The following is a 23754-nucleotide window of genomic DNA, read 5'->3' on the forward strand; positions in this document are numbered from 1 at the left end:
CAAAAGAAAATAAATCGAATAGCTAAAATGAATAGTTTAAAGAATTAATTTAAAGAATTTTTTAGTTTTTAAAACCTAAAATGAACCAAAAACAAAAAAATGTACACACCTATACTTATGATCACCATCATTAGGGTACAATTACGAAAGCAGGGGCAATAAAATAAGGATACTCTACAAACTGGATGGAAGATTTGGACAATAGTTCATAAGCCTTCGTCTCAGTGAAAGAGGAAATGACATAACTTCTATTCTTCTCTGGAAAAACAAACAAGGGACATATAAAACATGCCTCATTCCTAGTATTATAGCTCCAAATACTTCTTTCCCATTTGCAGTCTAACATCAACCCCCCGCCCCGCTGCTATCCCAGTGTCTTCTTTTCTCAAACAAGACATATAAAAGTAGACTTGGGCTTTGGAGAGGTCTTTCCAGACATAATAAATTTATCCAGGAAAGGTACAATGTCACTACTGGAGCACCCAGACAACATCATCCAGCAATTGCTTTTGTTCTGGGAGCAATCCACAATCAGCAATCAACTGCTTACCAAAAGAGTAAATGGAGTCACTCATCCTATCAGGCATGGTGGTTGCATGTCTTTTGCTATGTAATTGTTGTACTACTGCAATAGGAACATCATGACATCACCATGAGGTACTTCACAACATTCCTCTTCCACCTCATAGATGCAGAGAAGTTAGCCGTGTTAGTCTGTGGTAGCAAAATCAAAAAGAGTCCAGTAGCACCTTTAAGACTAACCAATTTTATTTTAGCATAAGCTTTCGAGAATCAAGTTCTCTTCATCAGATGCCTGATACAGTCTCTGTATCAGGCATCTGATGAAGAGAACTTGATTCTCGAAAGCTTATGCTAAAATAAAATTGGTTAGTCTTAAAGGTGCTACTGGACTCTTTTTGATTTTCCTCTTCCACCTGTTTATGTCCTTCTGTTTGTCCCTTACTTCTAAGACCATGAACTGATTTCGTACAACAGCAATTTAATTTTTTGTAATGCATGATCCTAATTAGCCCTTTGTTTCATTTCCAGGCTGTCTGAATTAGTCTTTCTTCTTGCTGAGGGATTTATGGAGCAGGAATCTGTCCAAATGTATATTTAGCAAAAACACAGGAAGGCTCATAACGCCAGTAATTTTATGTCTGACAATGATTCACTTGAAGCCAAAACTTGAGGGACAAGTTCTGCATTTCATCAAGTTTTTGCATCAGTTCTATAAATCTTCACAAGGCCACTCAGTACTTGGCCCAAGTTCATGAATCTTTTGATAAACCTTGGCAGATATAATGAAAGCATGGAAGGAACATGATACATGGCTTCAAGTACACAACCTTCTCTCTCTCCCAAATAGTTGATTATGGTGGCTGTGGAGGAGGCAGGGCAAGCAGGGACAAAGTTCAGCTCTCAGTCAGGCAAGTGTTGACCACACAGAAACTCTATTGTCACAGGGACGTTTCTCTGGCTTGGTGCACCTCTGTATGACTGAATGTAAATGCCCGGTAAGGGTGAGACTAGCTGAAGCATGGGAAACCAGTGACTGGATTTAATTTTATTCAAACGCAGCAGGACAGGGATCCCAAACTAGATTAGGGCCATAGTGCTGGAATCCTCTCTCATCAATGTCATTTTTCTGATCTAAGTCACACCCCCAAACTGCATTTTGCCCTATGTATATTTTCTCCAGCATGGCAAATAATAGTTTTGTGAGGGGAAAACTTAGACCAGGAAAAAGGCATGGGAGGGAAAGAGTTAAAATCTCCATTTCCCTGCTTCCCCCACTACCACCCATGCCATGAATTCAGGCCAGTTTGAAGAGCCTGGCAACTATTACATAAAATTCAAGAACCTGGTATTTTTGATCATTGATCAAAGCTTGTCAGACTCCAGCAGCCCTAGGGAAAGGAAGCAGGAAAAGGCTTCTCGTGGGCTGAAACTTCCTGTCTGTGGCCAAGGCATGTTGAAATTTGTGTTGCTCCTGATCTTGTTCTCCTTAGCCCCTACCTGAAACTGTGGTGCTTTGGTATCCAACCTAAGTTGCTGGACTTTCCCTCTTATCTAATTATGCCACTAATATCGCAGCTTGCGTCAGACACTAACTTTTGTCTTTGTACGAGTGGATGCTTGTATCAGAGAACTCCCTCCCCATCTGCAACAAAGATGTCAACATTTAAACATGTCAGAATTCCTGCAAGCAAAGCTCTTCTGCATAAGAATTAGTCTGATGAGGTCTGCCGTACTGGGTTTCATTTTGCCATTATATGAATATTTATTTATCCCAGCTATTGATCATATTTGTCTTACTCTGTGTAATCAGCCTTGAATCTCAGTAAGAAAGGCAGATGATAAATGACATTATTATTTAATAACAACAACAATAACTTGCAATGCAATCCTAAGTGGAGTTACTGTCTTCAAAGCTCATTGACTTCCATAGACTTAGAAGGATATAACTGTGCTTAGCATTGTACTGTTAGTTGTCTTTTTATGCTGCCTTTCTTCTCAAAGGTCGCTAAATTATGCATTTTGTTGCATGTCAGTTTGTAAATAGAATCATACACAGACAACTCCAAAATCACTTTCAGTACAGAAGAGAGAATATGTTGGAAGTAGGAAAGCAGCCTCTGGAGAGGGCAATTGGAGCAGAAAAGAAAGAAGAGGGGGTACAAAACCCTTTCTCTGCCTGCTCCATATTGCCTCCCTTGACTGATTTTCTTTCTATAGAGCTTGCAAGATATAGAGCAGAACCACAAGTGACAAAAGGCACAGATTGGACACTTGTCTGCTTCCCTCAAGTTTTGATGGGAAATGTAGGCAGCTTGGCGGAATGTTGGACAAGTGACAGTTGAAAAGTCCATTGGACAGCAGTCAGAGAGAGAAGCTGCGAGACCAGGATGCCTACATTTCCCATCAAAACTTGAGGGAAGCAGACAAGTGTTCAATCTGTGCCTTTTGTCACTTGTGGTTCTGCTCATAGTTAAGTCCTAAGAGGACAGAAAGCAGATGACACCCAAATGCCTGCAAATGCAGACACACGGTAAATCTTGCTATAACTATTTGAAAACATATTAATTAATCAGGGAAAAAATCTTCCTTACGTGCTGAGATTTCAAACGTGTCAAATTTGATGGGCTGAATATAATTAACCAAGCTGGACATTTCTTCATAAGCGGTCACTTCCAGACCTGCAGTACCCTAAACAAAACAAGGACAGTTAAAGGGGAAACAGAAACACAAACTGGAGTCTTCTGGCACCTTAAAGTCTAACATATTTTAATTGAAGCACAAGACTCCATGAAAGTTTACACTATAATGGACATTTATTAGTCTCTAAGGTGCCACAAACGCCTATTCGTTTTGCTGCAACAGGCTAACACACCTACCCTGCTGGTCACAGAAACCTAGACATACAGAATGGTTTACATGAAGCCCAGTTTTATCCAGTCGTTGGTGAAATCCTGATGAACAATCGCTGGATAAAATTCAAAATTGCGGCTGTGAAGACCACAGAGCTTTCTTCCTCAACAATAGTTGCTCTTGTGTTTCTATGACAACTTCCAATAAAAGATCTCAAAGCTCATTAAAAATGTGATGATCTAGCTAGGGATAGGGTGCACACATGCAAAAATACACCCATTCATGTATATACCCTAGGCTGGGTGAAGATCAGATAGGACTATGTGCGGCTCCTCATCTAGTCCAGGCTGCCATGATAACATGCATGGGCCAAGCTGGACGAGATGCTGGAGAGCCATGATAAGATTTCTTTCAAAACATCCGCAGGAAGGTTGAAACTGCATCAGGCCCAAAGAGCTAGGGGAAGAGGTAGGTTTACCTTTACCCCTTGGATTGCAATCCCACAAACTGAAAGCTATGCTGGAAAGAATCACATGATCAGAAATACTTAAGGAGAAGGGAGTTCAAGGGGGGTGGGAGTTTCTTAAAAGCGAAATATTTAAAGCACAATTTCAAATGATTCTTGTGAGAAGGAAAAATGGGAGGACCTTAAAGAAGCCATGGTGGCTTCATAAACAGTTTTCGAATGAATTGAGAAATAAAAAAGACTCATTTAGGAAATGGAAGGAGGGCCTTATAACCAAGGATGAATATAAACAAATAACCAATGCTTGTAGGGAGAGGGTTAGAAAAGCTAATGCTCAGTATGAGCTTAGGCTAGCAAGAGATGCTAAAAACAACAAAAAAGGGTTCTTTGCTTATGTTCAAAGTAAGAAAAAGAGCAAGGACATGGTAGGCCCATTGCAGGGACAGGAAAGTGAAATTTTAACAGTCGGTGAAAAGAGGGCAGAACTGCTCAATTCCCACTTTTCCACAGTCTTCTCCTGCAAGGGAAATGGTGCTCAATATGGTAATAACAGAACACATGATGGAGAAAAGGAGTTATGGCCTAGGATCAGCATAGAGGTAGTAAGTAAAAACCTAGTTTCTTTAAATGGAACTAAGTCCTCAGGGCCAGATGAATTGCACCCAAGGGTACTAAAAGAACCCGCAGATGTAATTTCTGAGCCTCTGTCCATTATTTTTGAGAATTCTTAGAGATCAGGCGAGATGCCAGAAGATTGTAGGTGGGCAAATGTTGTCCCCATCTTCAAGAAGGGCGAAAAGGAGGATGATTCAGGTAACTACTGACTCATCAGCTTGACATCTATACCTGGAAAAGTTTTAGAACAAATCATCAAACAGTCAGTCCCTGAGCATTTAGAAAGGATTAGCCGTGAGAGCCAGTTTGGTGTAGTGGTTAAGAGTGCGGTTCTCTAATCTAGAGAACTGAGTTTGATTCCCCACTCCTCCACTTGAAGCAAGCTGGGTGACCTTGGGTCAGTCACAGCTTCTAGCTCTCTCAGCCCCACCCACCTCACAGGGTGTTTTGTTGTGGGGATAATAATGGCATAGTTTGTAAACCACTCTGAGTGTGTGTTAAATCATCCTGAAGGGCAGTATATAAATCCAATGTTATTATTATTAGGTAATTATTACTAAAAGCCAGCATGGGTTTCTCAAGAACAAGTCATGTCAGACTAACTTTATCTCTTTCTTTGAGAAAGTTACTACCTTGCTGGACCAGGGGAATGCTGTTGACATAGTTTATCTCGATTTCAGTAAGCCTTTTGATAAGGTTCCACATTGTTGACAAGTTGGTAAAACATGGTTTGGATCCTATTACTATTAGGTGGATCTGTAACTGGTTGGCAGATTGCACCCAAAGAGTGCTAGTTAATGGTTCCTTATCCTCTTGGAGAAGAGTGACAAGTGAAGTGCCTCAGGGATCAGTCCTGGGACCTGTTCTGTTCAACATTTTTATAAATGATTTGGATGAAGGAATAGAGGGAATGCTTATTAAATTTGCAGATGATACTAAATTGTGAGAGTTAGCAAATACGGTTGAAGACAGAGTAAGGATACAGGATCTTGACAGGCGGGAAAACTAGGCTAAACAAATAAAATGAATTTCAACAGAGATAAATGCAATGTTCTGTATTTAGGAAGGAAAAATCAAATGCAAATGGATGGGGGAGACAGTAGTATGTGTGAAAACCATCTAGGGGTCTTAGTAGACCATAGACTGAACATGAATCAGCAGTGTGATATGGTAGCTAAAAAGGCAAATGTGGTTTTGGGCTGTATAAACCAAAGCATAGTGTCCAGATCACGAGAAGTGATGGTATCGCTCTAGTCTGCCCTGGTTAGACCGCACCTAGAGTATTGTGTTCAGTTTTGGACACCACAATTTAAGGAGGATATAGACAAGCTGGAATGTGTCCAGAGGAGGGCAATGAAGATGGTGAGGGGTCTGGAGACCAAGCCCTTTGAGGAAAGGTTGAAGGAGCTTGGAATGTTTAGCCTGGAGAGGAGACAACTGAGAGGTGACATGATAACCATCTTCATATACTTGAAGAGTTTCATATAGAGGATGGCACAGAGTTGTTTTCTGCTGCCCCAGAAGGTCAGACCAGAACCAACAGCTTGAAACTAAATCAAAAGATGGTTGTTGTGGGTTTTCCGGGCTGTATTGCCGTGGTCTTGGCATTGTAGTTCCTGACGTTTCGCCAGCAGCTGTGGCTGGCATCTTCAGAGGTGTAGTACCAAAAGACAGAGATCTCTCAGTGTCACAGTGTGGAAAAGATGTTGGCAGGTCATTTATATCTACTCAGGAGGGGTGGGGTTGAGCTGAGTCATCCTGTAAGAGTTTCCCAGGGTGTGGAATGCTAATGGCGGGAGGCTTCACTGTGTCCTGAGGAGGTTCTTTTGCATATGGATTGGTGCTTGATGTGCTAATCTTCTCTGCAGAGCTATTGTCGGGTGTAGAGTGTTTTGTTAGCCTAGTGTTTTTCAGAACTGGAAACCATGCTCTGTTCATTCTTAAGGCTTCTTCTTTCCTGTTGAAGTTTTGCTTATGCTTGTGAATTTCAATGGCTTCCCTGTGCAGTCTGACAAAGTAGTTGGAAGTGTTGTCCAGTCTTTTGGTGTCCTGGAATAAGATACTGTGCCCTGTTTGTGTTAGGCTATGTTCAGCCACTGCTGATTTTTCAGGTTGTCCAAGTCTGCAGTGTCTTTCATGTTCTTTTATTCTTGTCTGGATGCTACGCTTTGTGGTCCCGATGTACACTTGTCCACAGCTGCAGGGTATACGGTATACTCCTGCTGAGGTGAGGAGGTCTCTACTGTCTTTTGCTGATCGTAGCATCTGTTGTATTTTTCGGGTGGGTCTGAATACTGCTTGAAGGTTATGCTTTTTCATAAGCTTTCCCATCTGATCAGTAATTCCTTTGATATATGGCAAAAACACTTTTCCTGTAGGAGACTGTTTTTCCTTGGTTGTTTGATTCATCCTGGGTTTGATTGCTCTTCGGATTTCATTTCTGGAGTAGCCATTTGCCTGAAGTGCATGGTTTAGATGATTAATTTCCTCACTGAGAAAGTGCGGCTCATATATCCGTCTTGCACGATCCACTAATGTTTTCATTATGCCTCTTTTCTGTCGGGGGTGGTGATTGGAGTTTTTGTGTAAGTACCGATCAGTGTGAGTTGGTTTCCTGTAGACCTTGTGACCTAACTGAAAGTTTGCTTTGCGTATGACCAAGGTATCCAGGAATGGGAGTTTTCCCTCGATTTCTTTCTCCATTGTGAATTGTATGTTCAGGTGGATGTTGTTGAGATGATTTAAAAACCCCATCAATTCTTCCTCCCCATGGCTCCAAATGATAAATGTATCATCCACAAACTGGAACCATACACTAGGTTTGTGGGGTGCTGATTCTAGAGCTGTTTTTTCAAAACTTTCCATGTAGAAGTTTGCTATAACTGGGCTGAGTGGGCTCCCCATGGCCACCCCATCCATCTGTTCATAGAATTCATTGTCCCATTGGAAGTAACTGGTTGTCAGACAATGGTGGAATAAGGCTGTTACATCCTCTGGGAAAAACTAAAACGAGATCCCACTCGCAAAATCACCAGGCTAACAAATGCGCTGATCAAGAATTCCTCACTACATCCCGACACGCAGAGAAAACTATGCAAGACTGAAGCACAGCCACCTAGACTATGTGGACTCCCCAAAATACATAAGGATTCAGCCCCACTCCGACCCATTGTGAGTGCCATTGGTTCACCGACATATGAATTAGCTAGACATCTGGCAGATCTCCTGCAGGACCACATCGGGAAAACCTCGTCTTACATCAAAGATTCAGCAGATTTCATCAACAAAATCAGTTCTCTGAAACTCAATCCACAAGACATACTTGTCAGTTTTGATGTTGTATCCCTGTTTACCAAGGTTCCAGTAAAAGACACTATTGCACTTATTAATCAGATTTTCCCTTACAGGATGACTCAGCTCAACCTCACCCCTCCTGAGTAGATACAAATGACCTACATCTTTTCCACACTGTGACACTGAGAGATCTCTGTCTTTTGGTGCTACACCTCTGAAGATGCCAGCCACAGCTGCTGGCGAAACATCAGGAACTACAATGCCAAGACCACGGCAATACAGCCCAGAAAACCCACAACAACCATCGTTCTCCGGCTGTGAAAGCCTTCGACAATACATTAAATCAAAAGAGTTTCTGGCTAAACATTAGGAAGAACTTCCTAACAGTTAGAGTGGTCCCTCAGTGGAACAGGCTTCCTTGGGAGGTGGTGTGCTCTCCTTTGGAGGTTTTAAAGTAGAGGCTAGATGGCCATCTGACAGCAATGCTGATTCTGTGAATCTGGGCAGATCATGAGGGGGAGGGCAGAATGGGTTACATCAGTGTTTAGTTCTTACAAGCCCAGGGTAATGCCAATCGCCACCTTGGGGTAAGGTAGCAATTTTTCACAGGCCAGTTCGCCTAGGGATCCTGGAGGCGTTTTGACATCTTCTGAGCATGGAGCAGGGGTCGCTGGGGCAGGCGGGGGGTGGGGGGGGTAATTGTGAATTTCCTGCATTGTGCAGGGGGTTGGACTAGATGATCCTAGAGGTACCTTCCAACCCTATGATTCTATGTTTCTATTTCCTTCCCCCTCCCCAACACACACATGTGGCTATTTGCACCACAGAGTAAAACTTAAAAGGTACCAATGAAAGTGTTGCGTTTAGGAGGGTGAAGGTAGTCCCTGTCTTTGATACTCTCCCAAAGAAAGCCTTAATTGGTGTGATTACACAGAATTGGACTGAGGCCAATAAAAATAATTACCACTATGCTGTGAACTTTCAGCTATTCAATTAGGATATATCCCATTTATTTCAGCTGCGCTTTCATAGAGACAGTGAGATTAGGACAGGATCTTAAACTTCCCAACAGTCCCATCAAGAAGATGAATATGAAAATAATTAACATTCACTAAGTAAGAAAATAAAAGGATCAGCAACTTAAATTAAATGCTATAATTTTTAGAGTCAGTAAAAGAGATGTTTGAATCCTGCACCCCAGTCACGTAAATATCACACATTCCATTTGGCAGGGAAAAAATGTGTTAATTAACTTAACTATTTCATAACAGAATATTTTTGTTATGCCCATTAGGCTACCATAATCAAGTTACTGGGCTCGATTTAAGGTTTTGATCATCATTTAAAAAGCCCTTCACAGCTGCAGGACCTTTCCCGCTGTGCTCCGCCATGGCAGCTTTGCTCATCTGAACAGGGTCTTCTGCAAATACTACCCTGCAAATGGGCTAAATTAACAGTGACTTTTCATACATATTCTCAGTGATGGCCCCTGCCTCACGGAATGGCCTGCCTGAAGAGGTCAGGAAAGCTTCCATTCTCTTGGCTTTTTGCAAACTATGCAAAACAAATTATTCAGGAGGGTTTTTTACTCAGATAATAGGGCTGAGCTGTAAGAAATGGCTCAGAGAGATGCTTTGGTAAAGGGACAAGGATTGTAGACTATTCTACTGGGTACTAACTGTTGATGTAGTTATGCTCCTATTGATTAGTCTCTACATTGTTGAAGATGTCATGTTTAATTACTTCCCTTCTCCCTTCTTTAGATACCACATACCCTGAAAATCTAGTTGATCTCTAAGCACTCAAATCCTGTGGATTTATGCTTGCTTTCAAATTTCTATTAACAATACCCTACTGTATTGTTCATTGAATGTCCTAGCTGTTGGTCATATTTATTTGCACTATGTAGTTCACCTTGGGTCTCAGCGAGAAAGGTGGGCAATAAACAAATAAGCAGGCACAATATTGACTTTGGATTAAAGCTGAAGCCCCCGAGGAAACATACAAGGCCATTTCTACCTCAGCTATTTTCAATGTTTATCATTTGAGAAGGAAAAAAATCTTCAGCACAGGTGTTGTTGTTGTTAGTTATAGTCCATCCTTCTTACTGAGATCCAAGGTGGATTACACAGTGTAAGTGAAAACACAATATAATCAACAGCTAGGAGCAAAGTACAATAGGGAATAACAGTTAGGACATTAAGTGAAAGAGATACAATAGGATATAGTAGCAGAAAATTTGAAAAACAATCATAAAGCTAAGCACAAAGATGAAATCTTTCTGAAACAAAGCATAACGAATTTACATGGCATGTTTAGCAGCATGGAAAATCCCTAGAAGGCATATGTCTACATCAGCAGGAAGTACTCAACAGAGTAGCATATAGTCCCTTTTCCTATCAATGTATCTCTTTGAGCCGCTTCTTACGACACAGCCATATAATCTGGGTAGAAAGTTCTCCTGAATAATTGTGTTTCCTTCACAAACAATGCTCAAACCAAACTACCAGAAGGTTATTTCAATGGAATAGGTGCATGAGGATAGTATCCATACCTCATCAGACTGCAGCTTTTTAATCTCTTCTTCATTCAGGTTCTGCAGGTCCTCCTCCACTTTGGGCACCTCTTCAGTTGCCTCATCTGCCCTGGCTAATTGTTCAAAACACACATGCAAACCTATCAGTAGTTTATCTAACAACATCCTTGTGATCTAAAATTCCTCTATAGAGAACATTTCCTTCCATCCCCAGCTTTATAGCAACTCTAATCTGGAGAACTGGGTTTGATTCCCCACTCCTCTGCTTGAAGCCAGCTGGGTGACCTTGGGTCCGTCACAGCTCTCTCAGAGCTCTTTCAGCCCAGTCCACCTCACAGGGTGATTGATGTGAGGATAATAATAACACACTTTGTAAACTGCCCTGAGTGGGCGTTCAGTTGTCCTGAAGGGTGGTATATAAATTGAATATCATTATTGTTACATATCATAGCCAACTCAAACTTTTGCAATGTGACCCTTGCCTTTTCTGTGCTGCCTCTCAGATGTTCCCAAACACTTATGCCATGGCAAAAACAAACAACACTCTTGCTTTGTTTTACCTTTATGTAAACAGCTTCATTCAGATGTCTCAACAAGCACCTATAAGACTAACAAAAATTGTAGCAGGGTATGAGCTTTTGTGAATCACAGCTCAATTCTTCAGATACAGCTAGAATGTGAGTCTATCTGTCCTTATATCTTGGGAAGTAGAGTGGTTACAGAAGCCGAATTACAATAGCCTGTGACCAACAGATCAGCAGACATATCTACATGCCTGTAGCCACCACCCCAACGACATCAAGCAATCTATTGTGTACAGCCAAGCCTTACGCTATAGTTGCATCTGCTCCGACCCCTCCGACAGAGATACTTACTTGAAGGATCTGCAACAGACATTTTTGCAACTACAGTATCCCCCTGACATAGTGAGAAAGATGATTAGGAAGGCCAGAATGGCACCCAGGGGCAGCTTGCTACAAGACAAGCCTGAAGAAAATAACAACAAAACACCGCTGGTGGTCACCTACAGCCCACAACTCAAGCCAGTTCAACACTTTCCTCACATAGGCACTGGGGGGCTGACCTGTTCTTACTTACAGACAGCCTGCAAAGCTAAGACAACTACTCACCCACAATGATAAACTACTTAACACTAACTTGGACTACTTAACACTAACTTGGATACCAGGTATGAACTGGTATCAAGGCCTGCAACAAACCAAGATGCCAACTTTGCTATCATATAGATCACCATCATTGGACCCAACAACATCAGCCATACCATCTCAGCTTCATACTCCTGCTCATCCTCTAATGTGATTTATGCCATCACGTGTCAGCAATGCCCTTCCACCCTTTACATGGGACAAACTGGCCAGTTCCTTCAACAAGGAATTAATGGACATAAGTCTGACATCAGAAACCAAAACATTAAAAAAACAGTGGGGGAACATTTTAACATTCCAGGACATTCAGTTGCTGACCTAAAAGTAGCAGTTCTCCTGCAGAGGAATTTCAAAGGGAGATTAGAAAGAGAGATTGCTGAACTGCAACTGATAACGAAGTTCAAGACAATGCATCCACCTGGACTGAATCGAGACTTAGACTTCCTGTCTCATTAGCAATGCTGATTTCTGTACACCTACCACCCCTCTGCATATTCCACCCTATCCAATCACACCTGCTATTATAATTCACTGGATTTTGTCATTTACCTGCTATTGTCATTCAGCATCTGAAATCACTCCCCAAGATATAAGGACAGATGGACTCACATTCTAGCTGTATCTGAAAAAGTGAGCTGTGACTCATGAAAGCTCGTATTCTACTACAAATTTTGTTAATCTTATAGGTGCTACTGGACTCTTGCTCTTTTCTACTGCTACAGACAGACTATCATGGCTACCCATGTAACTGGACATAACTGCCCCTATAACATTAGAAGGCATGTGGTTATGGATGTGCCATAACTTCCCTTCTCTACATATGCTTCCGGCATTAAAACTACTGCCCAAGCTGGCAGAAAACACGGAAGCTGCTGCCCAAGCAGGCAGACAAAATGGAAGCTGCTGCCCAAGCAGGCAAGCCAGATCCTGTCTGGGAGTTGGAACATGCAAACATAGGGAGAAACAGGTGATGCCAGCTTCTCTCTCCCTTGCCCTGGATGCTCACTAAGGACCTGATACAATAGGGCCTTCCTGGAGTTCCTGAATTAATCAATGCATCCCACCCCAATGATCTCACCTTAACCACTTTCCTATTATTAAGCAGCTCAGAGAGATGATAACCTCACCCATCCATCTCACAGGAGTCAAATTGTAATTTGACAACTTTAGTTCCACCTGGAAAGACTTAATCAAACCTTCCTAATTCTTTGTTACACCTTGAAGACGGTTTACTGGCGTATTCTCTCACCTTGGGAACAGTTCACCTATTCTTTGTCTTGCCCCAGAGACAACTTTGCAATTCTTTGACCTGCCCCAAGACCAATCACTCAAGCCTGTGTTTTGGGGTAGAAGATGCAATCTTGCCCAAGGTAGGCTCCATGGTATAAAGTAGGCTGCCCTTCAGCCCTAAAGTGTGTGCATGCTTGGATCCAGCATTCTACCCTCGAACTCCATTCGAGCCCTTCAGCCCTGAAGCACAGGCCACTCATTGCTCCTCCTCTCTCTCAGATGTCTGAATGGTAACTATCCCCTGCCTTTTTACTTTCTTTCCTAGTTAGTCTTGAATACGTGATGTGTGAATGTGTTGTGTGCTTCTGATTTTTGTTATTTTTAGCAAAGATTCTCTGTTTGTAATATCTGTCTGTTTATTGAAAGGAGTTCTCTAGCTGGGACAATTCTCATATACATAGACTAAAAGATCTCTAAGTTACCCCTCCTTTCACAAGCTTCTCCTTGTTGTTAATTCCCCCCAACTTGTAAGGAGACCACATTTGGGTAATACCCATCTTGATCTACAACAAGCTATGTTCATGTCCATAAACAAAGGTTTATTGGGATGACTGGTTATGGCCACTTGGCATGCTGGAAGGTGCCAACGGATGGATAACTCTCCAAAGAAACAGAACACCCCAGAATGCTAAACTGTATACGACAATGATGAATACTCTAGATAGCAAGACAATTCCTTGGAAGCAAACAAATAAGCATTGTTTAGAGAACCATTAACAAAGTTTCTGCTATTAAGAACAGTAGTGTTCTAAAATGGTGATGTCCTTTTGTTTCCGTGCTAAGTCTATTTGTACTTAACTGTCATTGGATGAGCTTTACAAAACCAACTCTTGGTGATTGTAGTCCCTTCTCAAGGTGAGGTCTGGTCTTTTTTATTAGGTACCTGTGCTATCTCTGTCCACTGTTGTGAGCTGTTCAGCAGCTTCCTCCTCTGGACCCCTCCCTTTCTTCAAGGTGTCTTGGTTCTCCCCAGGTGGGAACTGGTTCTTCTTGTTCTTAATCAAGATTTTCCCCAAGAGATCCTGGGGGCTTGGCAGTGGAACCCCTGGTTTGAGCTGCAAAATTAAAAAAAAACATCATTCATCTTGATGCAAGGCTCATTCATCTTGATGCAAGGCTCATAAGATTCCTCTCACCAAGATGTAATACAGACTTGCAAGAAAAGAGCGGCACAAAAACCTGCTCTGAAGCCTTCCTCCCATGGAACAATCCAGCATCTTTTGTTTACTTACTGGGAATTTTTCCAGTGGATCTGTCAGCAGCATATCCCCAAATATGGTTCTGCAGTATTCCGCCATCTTAGCCTGCTGCTTGGGCCTAATGAATAAAAAATTCAGGAATAAGACACAAACAAGGTAAGCCTGGAAATAGCACCTTTGAAGACTAGCATCATCCATGCTTCAACCCAGAAGGGCATGTCACTTCTTTAGGTATGTGATGCTGGCCCAAAGTTGCTGTCCTAACAAATTTGTAAGTTTCTGATAGTTCAGGAATAGTTCAAAGTCCTGGTTCTTCTAAGGCCCTAAATGGCTTATGGCTGGGTAGCTGAAGGACTGCCTCTTCCCATACCTGCCGCTTAAGATCTTCCTCACAAGCCCTGCTCTCTGAGCCTGCAGAAGTAATGTGGTAGTGGGGGCAACCAGAGATGGGACTTTTTCTGTGGTGGTGCCTTGCTGTTAGAATACCTGGTGACTACCTACTCTCTTTTAGGTGCCAGGTGGAAACATGCCTTTTTAACCCAGGCTTTTAATTCAGGGTTCTTTTAAATTGTTTTTCCAGCAAAGTGTTTTACAAGAATCATTTTAAGCAGCAAAATGGTTGTTTTGTTTTTATGCTCTTGCTGGGTTTTTATTGCAGGGTTCTTACTAGATATGAGCACGAAACAGAAAAAGCCCGAAACAAGAGTTTTGTGTTTCGTCACGATCCGTGAATCATGAAACTTCACGAAATTGACACGTTTGCCGAAATGATTTGTTAGTTTCATGATTCGTCAGAACCCAGGGCATTTCAACGGCCCCCTTCATACCCGGAGATGCCACACTTGCCGGGAGACTTCAGCAGGCTCTCCTGCACCCACCCTCCCAGTTTGCAATGTGTTGATCAGGAAGGTCAACAGGAAGGGTGGGAAGGGAAGTGCTGCCAGAGTGCCTGACTGAACTGGGGACCAGGAGTTGCTGGATCAGAGAAAGATGAAGGACCGGCTGTGGTGGAGCTGGTTGGCTAACAGACCTGCCTAACAGGGTTTGGAGAGGTGAGATTGGTGTGCCCATGGTTACAGAAGGCCCTCCTCCTTGGTTGCCTAGGGGATTGACCCCGAGCTCTTGGCTGTATGGGGCAGAATGGAAGCTCTCCAGATAACTAGGTGAGCTGCCAATCAAGGGTAACTGGGCTATGATTGGGGGTTCCAATAACAACAAAAGGTCTGGGCCCATTGTTGCCTAAGGAATTAATGGATCGGCGCCAGCCGGTCTGAAATTACAAATTGTTCACGAAGCTAATGAAACAGGTCCAAAAGTCGTGAATTTTGTGATAGTTTCGTGATAACTGCAGCCCCACAAAATGCTGTTTTGTGACACACGAAGGCCCGTTTCATGATGAAATTTGCTTCGTATTTCAATTTGTGCCCATGTCTAGTTCTTACTAGCTGTTAATTTCTGGTTACTTCTATGCTGTTTTATGTTTTTATCATGTTTTACTTTGTAGGTCACCTTGAGCAGGTTCTCTGAAGAGGCAGCATAGAAATGTTCCAAATATATCAATAAATAGTCCCACTCCCGTCTCGGGTGTTGCTGAATAGCTTAACAGTAGCTCATCAATAATGCAGTCATAAACAGAGATACACCTTAAGTCCACCAAAGTCAATGGATTTAGAAGGATATAACTCTGCCTAGGACTGAACTGTAAGTGATCAAGAGCTAATCTGGGATGGTATTTTATTTTCACAATTTCTGTAATTCAACTATTATGCTATCAAGCTCCACACTAGTCAAGTTGAACGAACATGATAAAGAGGCTCCTAAAATTATACAGGCCACAACTTTTGAGTGACAACCAGAAGCCTTTGAGTTTTGACTGTCTAGGGAAGATGAGGAAGAAAAAGGGAGGGATCTTGTGCTGCAGTTCCTTTCAAGTCTGGGCTTCACAGCAACTGTGAATTTGTGCTTCAAGAAGGGTACTAACAATCCACCTATAAGGCTTGCCTCCAACCAATGCATTCCTCTCCCCTCCCACCCTCCACTTTCCCATCCCTCAAAGGTAACATTTCCCCCAGTAAACAACATACTCACGAGTCCACATGATTCTCAAAGGATAAGATCACAGGGTAGGGGGAGGTTTTGAAAGCACTTTCTGCAATAGCTTCAATTGCATCCTGTATGAAGCAAGAGGCACAAAGAGCCTGTCAGAAGAGGGAACTGAGATGCACCTCTTTCCGGGTAACAATCTAGGCTTCAGATCTACAGAGCAGCTAATTCTATATGATTTCCTTGATAGTCAAACCTTCTAGATAGCCCTTTTTAACTTAAGAGTTTTATTTTTTGTTCCTTTTCATATTAGAACTCTGGCCTTATATAAGCATACAGAGAAGTGCTCAGAAACAAAGCTCAGCCTCTCAGTTCTTATATAATAGTGAACTCATGCAATAGTTTCTCAACCAGCATCCAATATTTTTGATATTGGATGTTAGTTTTAATTTTGTAAATGAAATATACCACAGGTGTCACATCTCAAAATAAGCATCTTCTTTTTTAAAAAAAAATACTCTGATAATACATTAGCTCCTACATCTTCTGCTGATGGTCACTGATGTTCCTGGCTTTCCTCTCCAGCCTGTTGTCCTTTCCTACCCCAGGGGTTAATGGATCAGGGGTAGCAGCCATGCAGACTAGGAGGCTGCAGTGGGGCAGAGGAAGAGAACAAAATCCCTCCCTTCTTCCTCTTCTGTCAGCAGAGCTCTGCTCATGGATGAGGCAGGAGAGAGCAATCTGGTCCCCCTCTTCCTCCTCACTGCAGCCCCTGAACCACATGGCTATTACTCCATGTGCATCCTGCAACACAGGTATAGAATTTCCTGGAGTTGGAAAGGATTACTGTGGGGATAGGGAAGGTGGGAGATCAGAGGTCCTTCTTGTCCTGCACCCAACCCAGAGACAGGAAAGAGAGCAGCAACACAGGGGACAGTGAGGAATCTTATGGGTAGACTAATGGCGAGAAGGTTTGACTAATTCAATTAGAATCAGGAAGCAAAATGCTGATGAAGTCTGCATCACATTATTATTTGCATATCTGCAACAAAACAAAGCAAATCAAATAGCTGGACTGGGTCATCCTGAATTTCCCTTGTATAAGATATTTTACATATAAAAGGAAAATGTAGTCCCCTGTGCAAGCAACCAAGTCATTACTGACCCATAGTATTAGGGGGACGGGACGTATTAACACAGTAGAAAAACCAAGAGTGAGGGTTTTTCTAGTCAGCATGGGCATGAAACAGAAGACAAAATATGAGAAAAAATACAATTGAATTGCAATCGAATTACACTCAAATACACTCAAATTACAAAATACACTTGAATTACCCGGATAATTCGAGTGTATTTTGTCTTGTGTGGTGAGACCCAGAGAAACTGGATGTTATCTCAGTTCCTGTGCCATCTCAACCCTGCATTTTTCAACATAAGGAAGGAAGGTGGAAGGCACTTAAAGCAAAGGGATCAGCAGGCAAGAGGGGTACTTAATAACTTCCACTCCTGCTCATATTTCCCAGGGCCACCAAGGAGGGCTGACTAAACACACAACATTCCAAGAGGTCCAGATAGGGATATCCTGGAACGACAACTGCTATCCAGTCCAGAGATCAGTTTTGCTGGAGAAAATGGCTACTTTGGAATGTGGACTCTGTGGTATTATACCCCACTGAAGTACCTTCCCCACCCAGTCCCTACCACCCACAGGCTCCTCCCCCGAAATCTCCAGGAATTCCCAAACTGGAGCTGGCAACCCTAAGTCCCAATCACCCTAGAGAAGCAGGGAGCTGGGCAAGTAGACAGAGGCAGTCTTGTGCCAAATGCCACCATGACCCAAGGGTAGCTGCCTGTTCCAAACGCCATAGCTCAGGAAAAAAACATAACAAACAACCTGGGAAGGGCAAATGCAGGGAAGAATCAGCAGGTATGAGAAAAGTTGAGCATCCCTTTCCTTTCTATCAATGCTCCCCTGCAAATCCCCCTCTCAGCCCCTGCATTAGATCACAGGGGATGTATGCTATTGGGAATCTTATGTCTGACTTGTACCATCTAGTTCTGCCTTGAGTAAGCAGAAAGCCAGTGTGATGTAGTGCCTAGATTGACAAACTAGGGGCTAGGCAGCCCAGGTTCAGTTCCCTGCTCTGCCATGGAAGCCAAGCATGCACACTCAGCCTAACCTACACCATAGGGTTGTTGTAAGAAAAAACAAGGAAAGAGAATGCTGTAAACTCCTTTGGATCCCCATTGGGGAGAAAGGCAGAGTATGAATGAAATAAAAAAGAGAGCTGTAGCCAATAATGACTTTCTAATAGTGAGCTATAGATAAATAGATATCTGCATCATACTTTATATTTTGTGTATCCTCTTAATACTCTTACAGTACCATCTTGAGCAGTTACATCCTTCTAAGACTACCAATGGACTTAGAAGGGGATTACTCTGCATAGGGCTGCAGTACTAAAACATTTACCTGTAGACCACCACCATTTATAATGTATGAAAATGGTCCTCAGAAAGGAATTGTTTGAGAATGACTTCTTAATGGTTTCTTAATACCATAAGGATTTAAGATTCTCAAATCAAATTCAGCAGAAGTTTCAACATTACTTTTTATTTATTTATTTAGGAAACAATATTTTACCTAAAATTCTGTTAAGCTGCTATTCACTTTTCTTATTTTCTGTCCTCCTTTTACTGCTAATTGGTAGCTTATGGTAACACTACTTTCTGTATAATTATTTGCCTTCTCCTGCTCCATTCATTCGGTGATGTCATGCAACCATATACCTTGTTATTATATAGCAGCATGCAACTGTTCTACAGAAATCCAAACCTTGGAGCGTAGCTTCAATAGAGTCAATTGACTTTTACCAGGGATTAACATGGCCCAGGACTTCATATCACCGTTTGCGAAGAAATCTACCTGATTGAACAAGCAACTAATTGCTAGGGGGAGGCTGCTGCTGGTTTGCTTCAAGGGACCACTTGAACTGCTTCGACAATACATAAAACTGCTTCAGGTTCAAAGCAGGAGAGGATCCTCCCCACCCCGCATTGAGGTAGAAATCAGCCAAAGGCAGAAATTAAGAGAGGGGAGGATCTATATATTACGTAAGCTATAGTGAAAGCAGATTGCTGTGCTAACAACTTGTAATTTCTTCCCAAGGTTCATTGTTGTGATGTAGCTGAATCCTTCTGTACAATTACAGCTCTGGTAATGCACAATAGCCTCTATTTGCCCTATCAGTTCTATGGTGTTGTGTAAAGGGAACCTTGATGTCTGGGCTGTGAAGTTTTTGTCACCAAAGACCAGTGATTTTTTCTTTAAAAAGAGGAGCTGATATTCATGAAGCCCCAAGCCCGTTAGCTGAAAGAGGTGCAGGAACTGTGTCCCAGCATGTACTGCCAGAAAAAAGCCTTGCCAAAGTCTACAAGCATATCAGACGACTTAATCATTACAGGGAAAGAAGGATCTTTGTTCTTCTTCATGCCCTGCAACTATTGCTGAAAGTCCTAATCCACTGATCAAGCAAATTATGTGGATTTTCATCAAAGCAATGTGTATCTTGCTGTCTGTTTCTGATAACAAAAGGGCATTTTCACCAATTCACCCTCCTACTGCAGACTTGCATTTGCCCCCCCCCTTGTGCTACCCAAGAGGGTCCCATGGAACAACTGGGGGGTCAGTGGGCAGCAGGAGGAGGAGAGGTGGGAAAGACCCTTTTTGCACACTCCTCTAGAAGACTTTTTAGGGTACAAGATGAGATCTCTTCCTTAAAAGGGCTTTGATTATCTACCTTCACTGAGAACCAATGCCATAGTTGCAAGTCATCTCAGTTCAAGCAGGTGCCCCAGCCCAGAAAGTGTCACACACCTGCCGGATCAGGTTTCTGTACACAGATTGGCACTGGGTGTGCAAAAAACAGCTATCAGGATAAAGGATTCTGTGCAGCAACACAACTAGCATATGCAAGACAGACTAGCACATGTTTGTTGCTGTTCAGATGTTTCTCTGAAAGCATAGCTGGGAGCTCATCCCCTGTATGGGAAAGCCCATATTGGTGGCCCCCAGATACTGCCAGTCATTTAAATAAGCATATTTAAATGCATTACCTTGCTTTTTCAAAAAAATGAGAGTGTGGAGCTTTCTTATTTTGAATATGAGAGCTTACATTTTAAAGGATTCTACTATTCACATAAAGGCCTGGTTTTGCCCATAGCATTACAACAGACAGAGGCTAAGTGATGAAAATCACTATCACTATGGCTGCTGTGTCCATGTCTCATTTCAAACAAAATGATTTCCTGTTATCTATTTTTTGGCACTTCATTATCATTTAAGTTTGTAGGCTTGCCATATGCAGTGCCATCCTTCCTAAGCACAGTTGCACTAATGTTAGTGCCCTTACAAGGGTTTAACTCTGTTTAGGGTGGTGCTGATGGTTACCTGCTTGTCCATTTGCCCTTACAGCCCTTCATGAAAGTTTATCCATCTGTATGTTCACAAATTACCCATACTGGTTTAACTTCCCCTTTGTGCCTTGGACGGAAGAACCCCAGGTTCAAATTCATTGGTTAGCCTTGGGCAAGTTGCTATCACTCAACTAAACCAATCTCACTGTCGGGGAGCTAAAAGACTGCTCCAAGCTCCTCAAAGGAAAGGTAGGATACCATAATGTACCTAACAAATAAACAGGTAAAAATAAAATAACCTCCAGTGAGCTCTATACCTTGAACAGTATTTCAGTGGTCATTGTGAACCCATGTGTGATGATGGGCTCCTCATCTGGAGGCTTCCCTTTCCAGCAGTCAAGTTCCACACAGCGGCAACCAGCCAAAAGGGTCTGGCGATACATCTCTGGAGATGAGATTCCCGAAAACTGCCCAGCTACAGAAAAAGAGCAGCACAAGGAACAATAAGTTTGTCATCTGACTTACCATATGTGAAACCTTAATGTAATCTTCATTTTTGAATGCTAGTGATGAGAGTGCAAACTATTTTTTGTCCATGCAATAACAGCTAAATTGGTTATATGGTACCTCTTCACTTATGGCAGAGGGAAGAATCATGTATACCACCAAGAACTTTATGGAAGAAGTGCAGGGTAAAAATGTGACCAGTAATTACAATGATTTTGGCCCTACAACTGGGGTGATTGCTCGATGGGCACCTACAGGACCACATGATCCATAAGGCTGACAAGGCTGAAGCCTAGACTAGGGGCCTGTCCATTTTTATACTTCCACATAAATTACAATTAATTGATTCTCTGAATAATAAGACTGCTCTAATAATAAGATAATTAACTGCTTCCTTTTGGTGGTGGTGGAGTGTACCCTCAAGTCACAGCTGACTTCTGGTGACTTCTGGTGGGTTTTTCATGGCAAGAGGCTAACAGAGGTGGTTTGCTGTTGCCTGCCTCTGTAGCCCTGGTCTTTGGAGGTCTCCCATCCATTACTAACCAAGGCCCTGTGATCTGAGAAATCAGGCTCACCTGGGCTATCCAAGTCAGGGTACTTCCTTATTGAAGTGAAACAAATTTTATATTAAAACAATTATCCATAAATTATTTATTTTTAATAAATAATAATAATTTTATTCACTTCAAAATATTACAGTATTGAATAATTATACCTCCAAAATGGGCTTTCCTGAAGAGTTGGACTCGCGCAATAAAAATAGTTTTTTAAACGTGAATAGAAATTCTTCAGGAGACCCTCAAAATGGATATAGGGCTATGTACTGTGGTCTAGTGCCTACCATACCAGAGTCAGGCTGTCAGTTGTAGTGGGGTGAAAGATCGAAGTGCTGGAGTGGGCCCCAAGTACCTGAAAGCCTAGGGGCCTGGCCATGGATACAGCCCTGGGCACCTATGTAGTTTCTTCCCACAAATGCAAAAGCCACATTATTTTATCTGGAGTACCCATTCACTCTGGGACAGAGTTACTATGCCCTACAGGAAATTATGTTCCTTGAAGCTTGTTCTCACCAGTGGAGTTGATCTGATAATTGTCCTCAGCAATCATTTCTTTGTCTCTCCTTGATAGTATCCTGAGAACAATGCACTGGTGGTGCTCGAACGTCTGGAGTTTGGAATGAGGCAGGAAGGATCCTCATAAGGCCATCCTTACACTTCCTCCAGAACTATGCAGAGCTAATATAAGAAGCCCCTCCAGTCTTTACATCAGCATTGTTGCCCAGCGTACAGAGAGACAATATACATCCTCTGGCAATAGAATACCTGGCAAAATCTGACTTGTTTCTGTATTTGGACATACCTGTTAGATAGGTGTTATGGGATGAGTTGATAAAATAGTGAGAGAGTGGCTGGTTCATATCCTGGTACAGCAGTAGTTTGTCCTGTAATATCACACTGTTTTCAGGACCACACAAGAACCAAACCATCCCCTCTGGAGATAGCTGCCCTGAAAGATAAAAAACAATTATTAATAGTAATAGTCTACAGGGGCCTAAAGGAACTAAGCTTGGATGCTCCTGCTCTTCTGTTGTTGGATCCAAGTCACAGAAAGTATAGTAGATGTCATTTACACCTGCCACATCTTTAGGAAACATTCATAACCTTTCTAAACTGTGAGTATTTTTGTTCCTTCCCTACCTGTCAAAGCCTACCCACAACTCTTCCCAACATCTGTCTGGGTTCACGGCAGTCATCATAGAATACTTATCATCGTCATTACTTCCAATGCACCTCTATTACAAACATGACCAATAACCATAACCATTAAAATTCTTGCATCTGGTTCCAACATTTCCATGTAAATATGTGCAAAGAAAAATGTATTTATTTATAAAATTCCCAGTGCTAGGCAAAATTTAAAACAAAAACAATGCAGGACAGTATAAAAACAGGAACAGCCATCAACCATGTAAAAATAGCTGAATTGATCACATTTAATTGTTTGTGAGAATTTTTATATCTTTGAGTCCCTTAAAGTATAAGGGAATATCACATGCTGCATCTCCCCCTCCCACATTCACCCGGAGAAGCTAGTCCATAATTGCAGTAGTAAATCAATAATTATACAACCCCTACTGAGAAGGGTCTTCCCTGGAAAGCTGCAAATCTAATCTTTTTTACTAGGTGGCATGCAGCAAAAGAACCTTGTTAGATACAAGAGAACAGGAAGGCACATATGGGGAAAGAGAAGCCGAGCCCTTATAAAGCATTGTGTGTACACAGGCGCCTTGAATTAGGTATGGAAACCAATTGGCAGCTAATAAAATCAGCCTATAGAAATCTGTGCCAGCTGCTTCTGAACCAGGCATTTCTGAGATATGCTATGGGTTCTCTTGCTGCATTCCAAGAGGACCCATAGCAACCTATAATACAATCCCACAAAATGTTGCAGTATTTCCAGATTTTGCCACAACCAAATTTGTTGCACTCACCCAGTTGGTAAAGTTAGAAAATGAACAGCATAAACTTCAAAGTCCATGTCATTGGCCAGGCTGGGAATGATGCTAAAGGCTAGTTCTTCTGGGAAAGGACTCACCTCTCTGAACATTCATCCCACTGGACTCGTATTTTTCTATGAGACCCTGCACTTGCTCTGGCTTGGCAGGGGGGAAAAGCACATCATTGAGGTGGGAATCTCGCTGTTTCTTGTTGATAAATTTTGTCAAGTGTTCTTTGGTCATGTAGGGCTTGGCTTTTGAATGGCTAGGAACAAAGTGAGAAGGACCAAGAGATAGTTTCATCTTCCTGGGAAATCCCACTTCAGTAACACAGCACATCTGACACACACATT

At 42.2% G+C, this 23754-nt stretch overlaps 1 protein-coding gene across 4 annotated transcripts in view; it reads right to left on the reverse strand.

Moving 5' to 3' along the window:
• Nucleotides 1-23754, reverse strand: part of PLCB2 (phospholipase C beta 2) — a 93415-nt gene that overhangs the window by 36939 nt on the left and 32722 nt on the right. For all 4 annotated transcript variants that reach the window (XM_054972226.1, XM_054972225.1, XM_054972224.1 and 1 more), the window contains exons 9-17: nt 23500-23666; nt 22264-22410; nt 20715-20872; nt 16027-16109; nt 13972-14056; nt 13623-13794; nt 10302-10396; nt 3114-3210; nt 174-258 (exon numbers count right to left, since the gene is read on the reverse strand). In XM_054972226.1, coding sequence (XP_054828201.1) covers nt 174-258; nt 3114-3210; nt 10302-10396; nt 13623-13794; nt 13972-14056; nt 16027-16109; nt 20715-20872; nt 22264-22410; nt 23500-23666 — 1089 coding nt within the window. The remainder of the gene's footprint in view (nt 1-173; nt 259-3113; nt 3211-10301; nt 10397-13622; nt 13795-13971; nt 14057-16026; nt 16110-20714; nt 20873-22263; nt 22411-23499; nt 23667-23754) is intronic.

This window comes from Eublepharis macularius, chromosome 2 (assembly GCF_028583425.1).
Source record: "Eublepharis macularius isolate TG4126 chromosome 2, MPM_Emac_v1.0, whole genome shotgun sequence".
In the NCBI taxonomy this organism is placed as follows: Eukaryota; Metazoa; Chordata; class Lepidosauria; order Squamata; family Eublepharidae; genus Eublepharis; species Eublepharis macularius.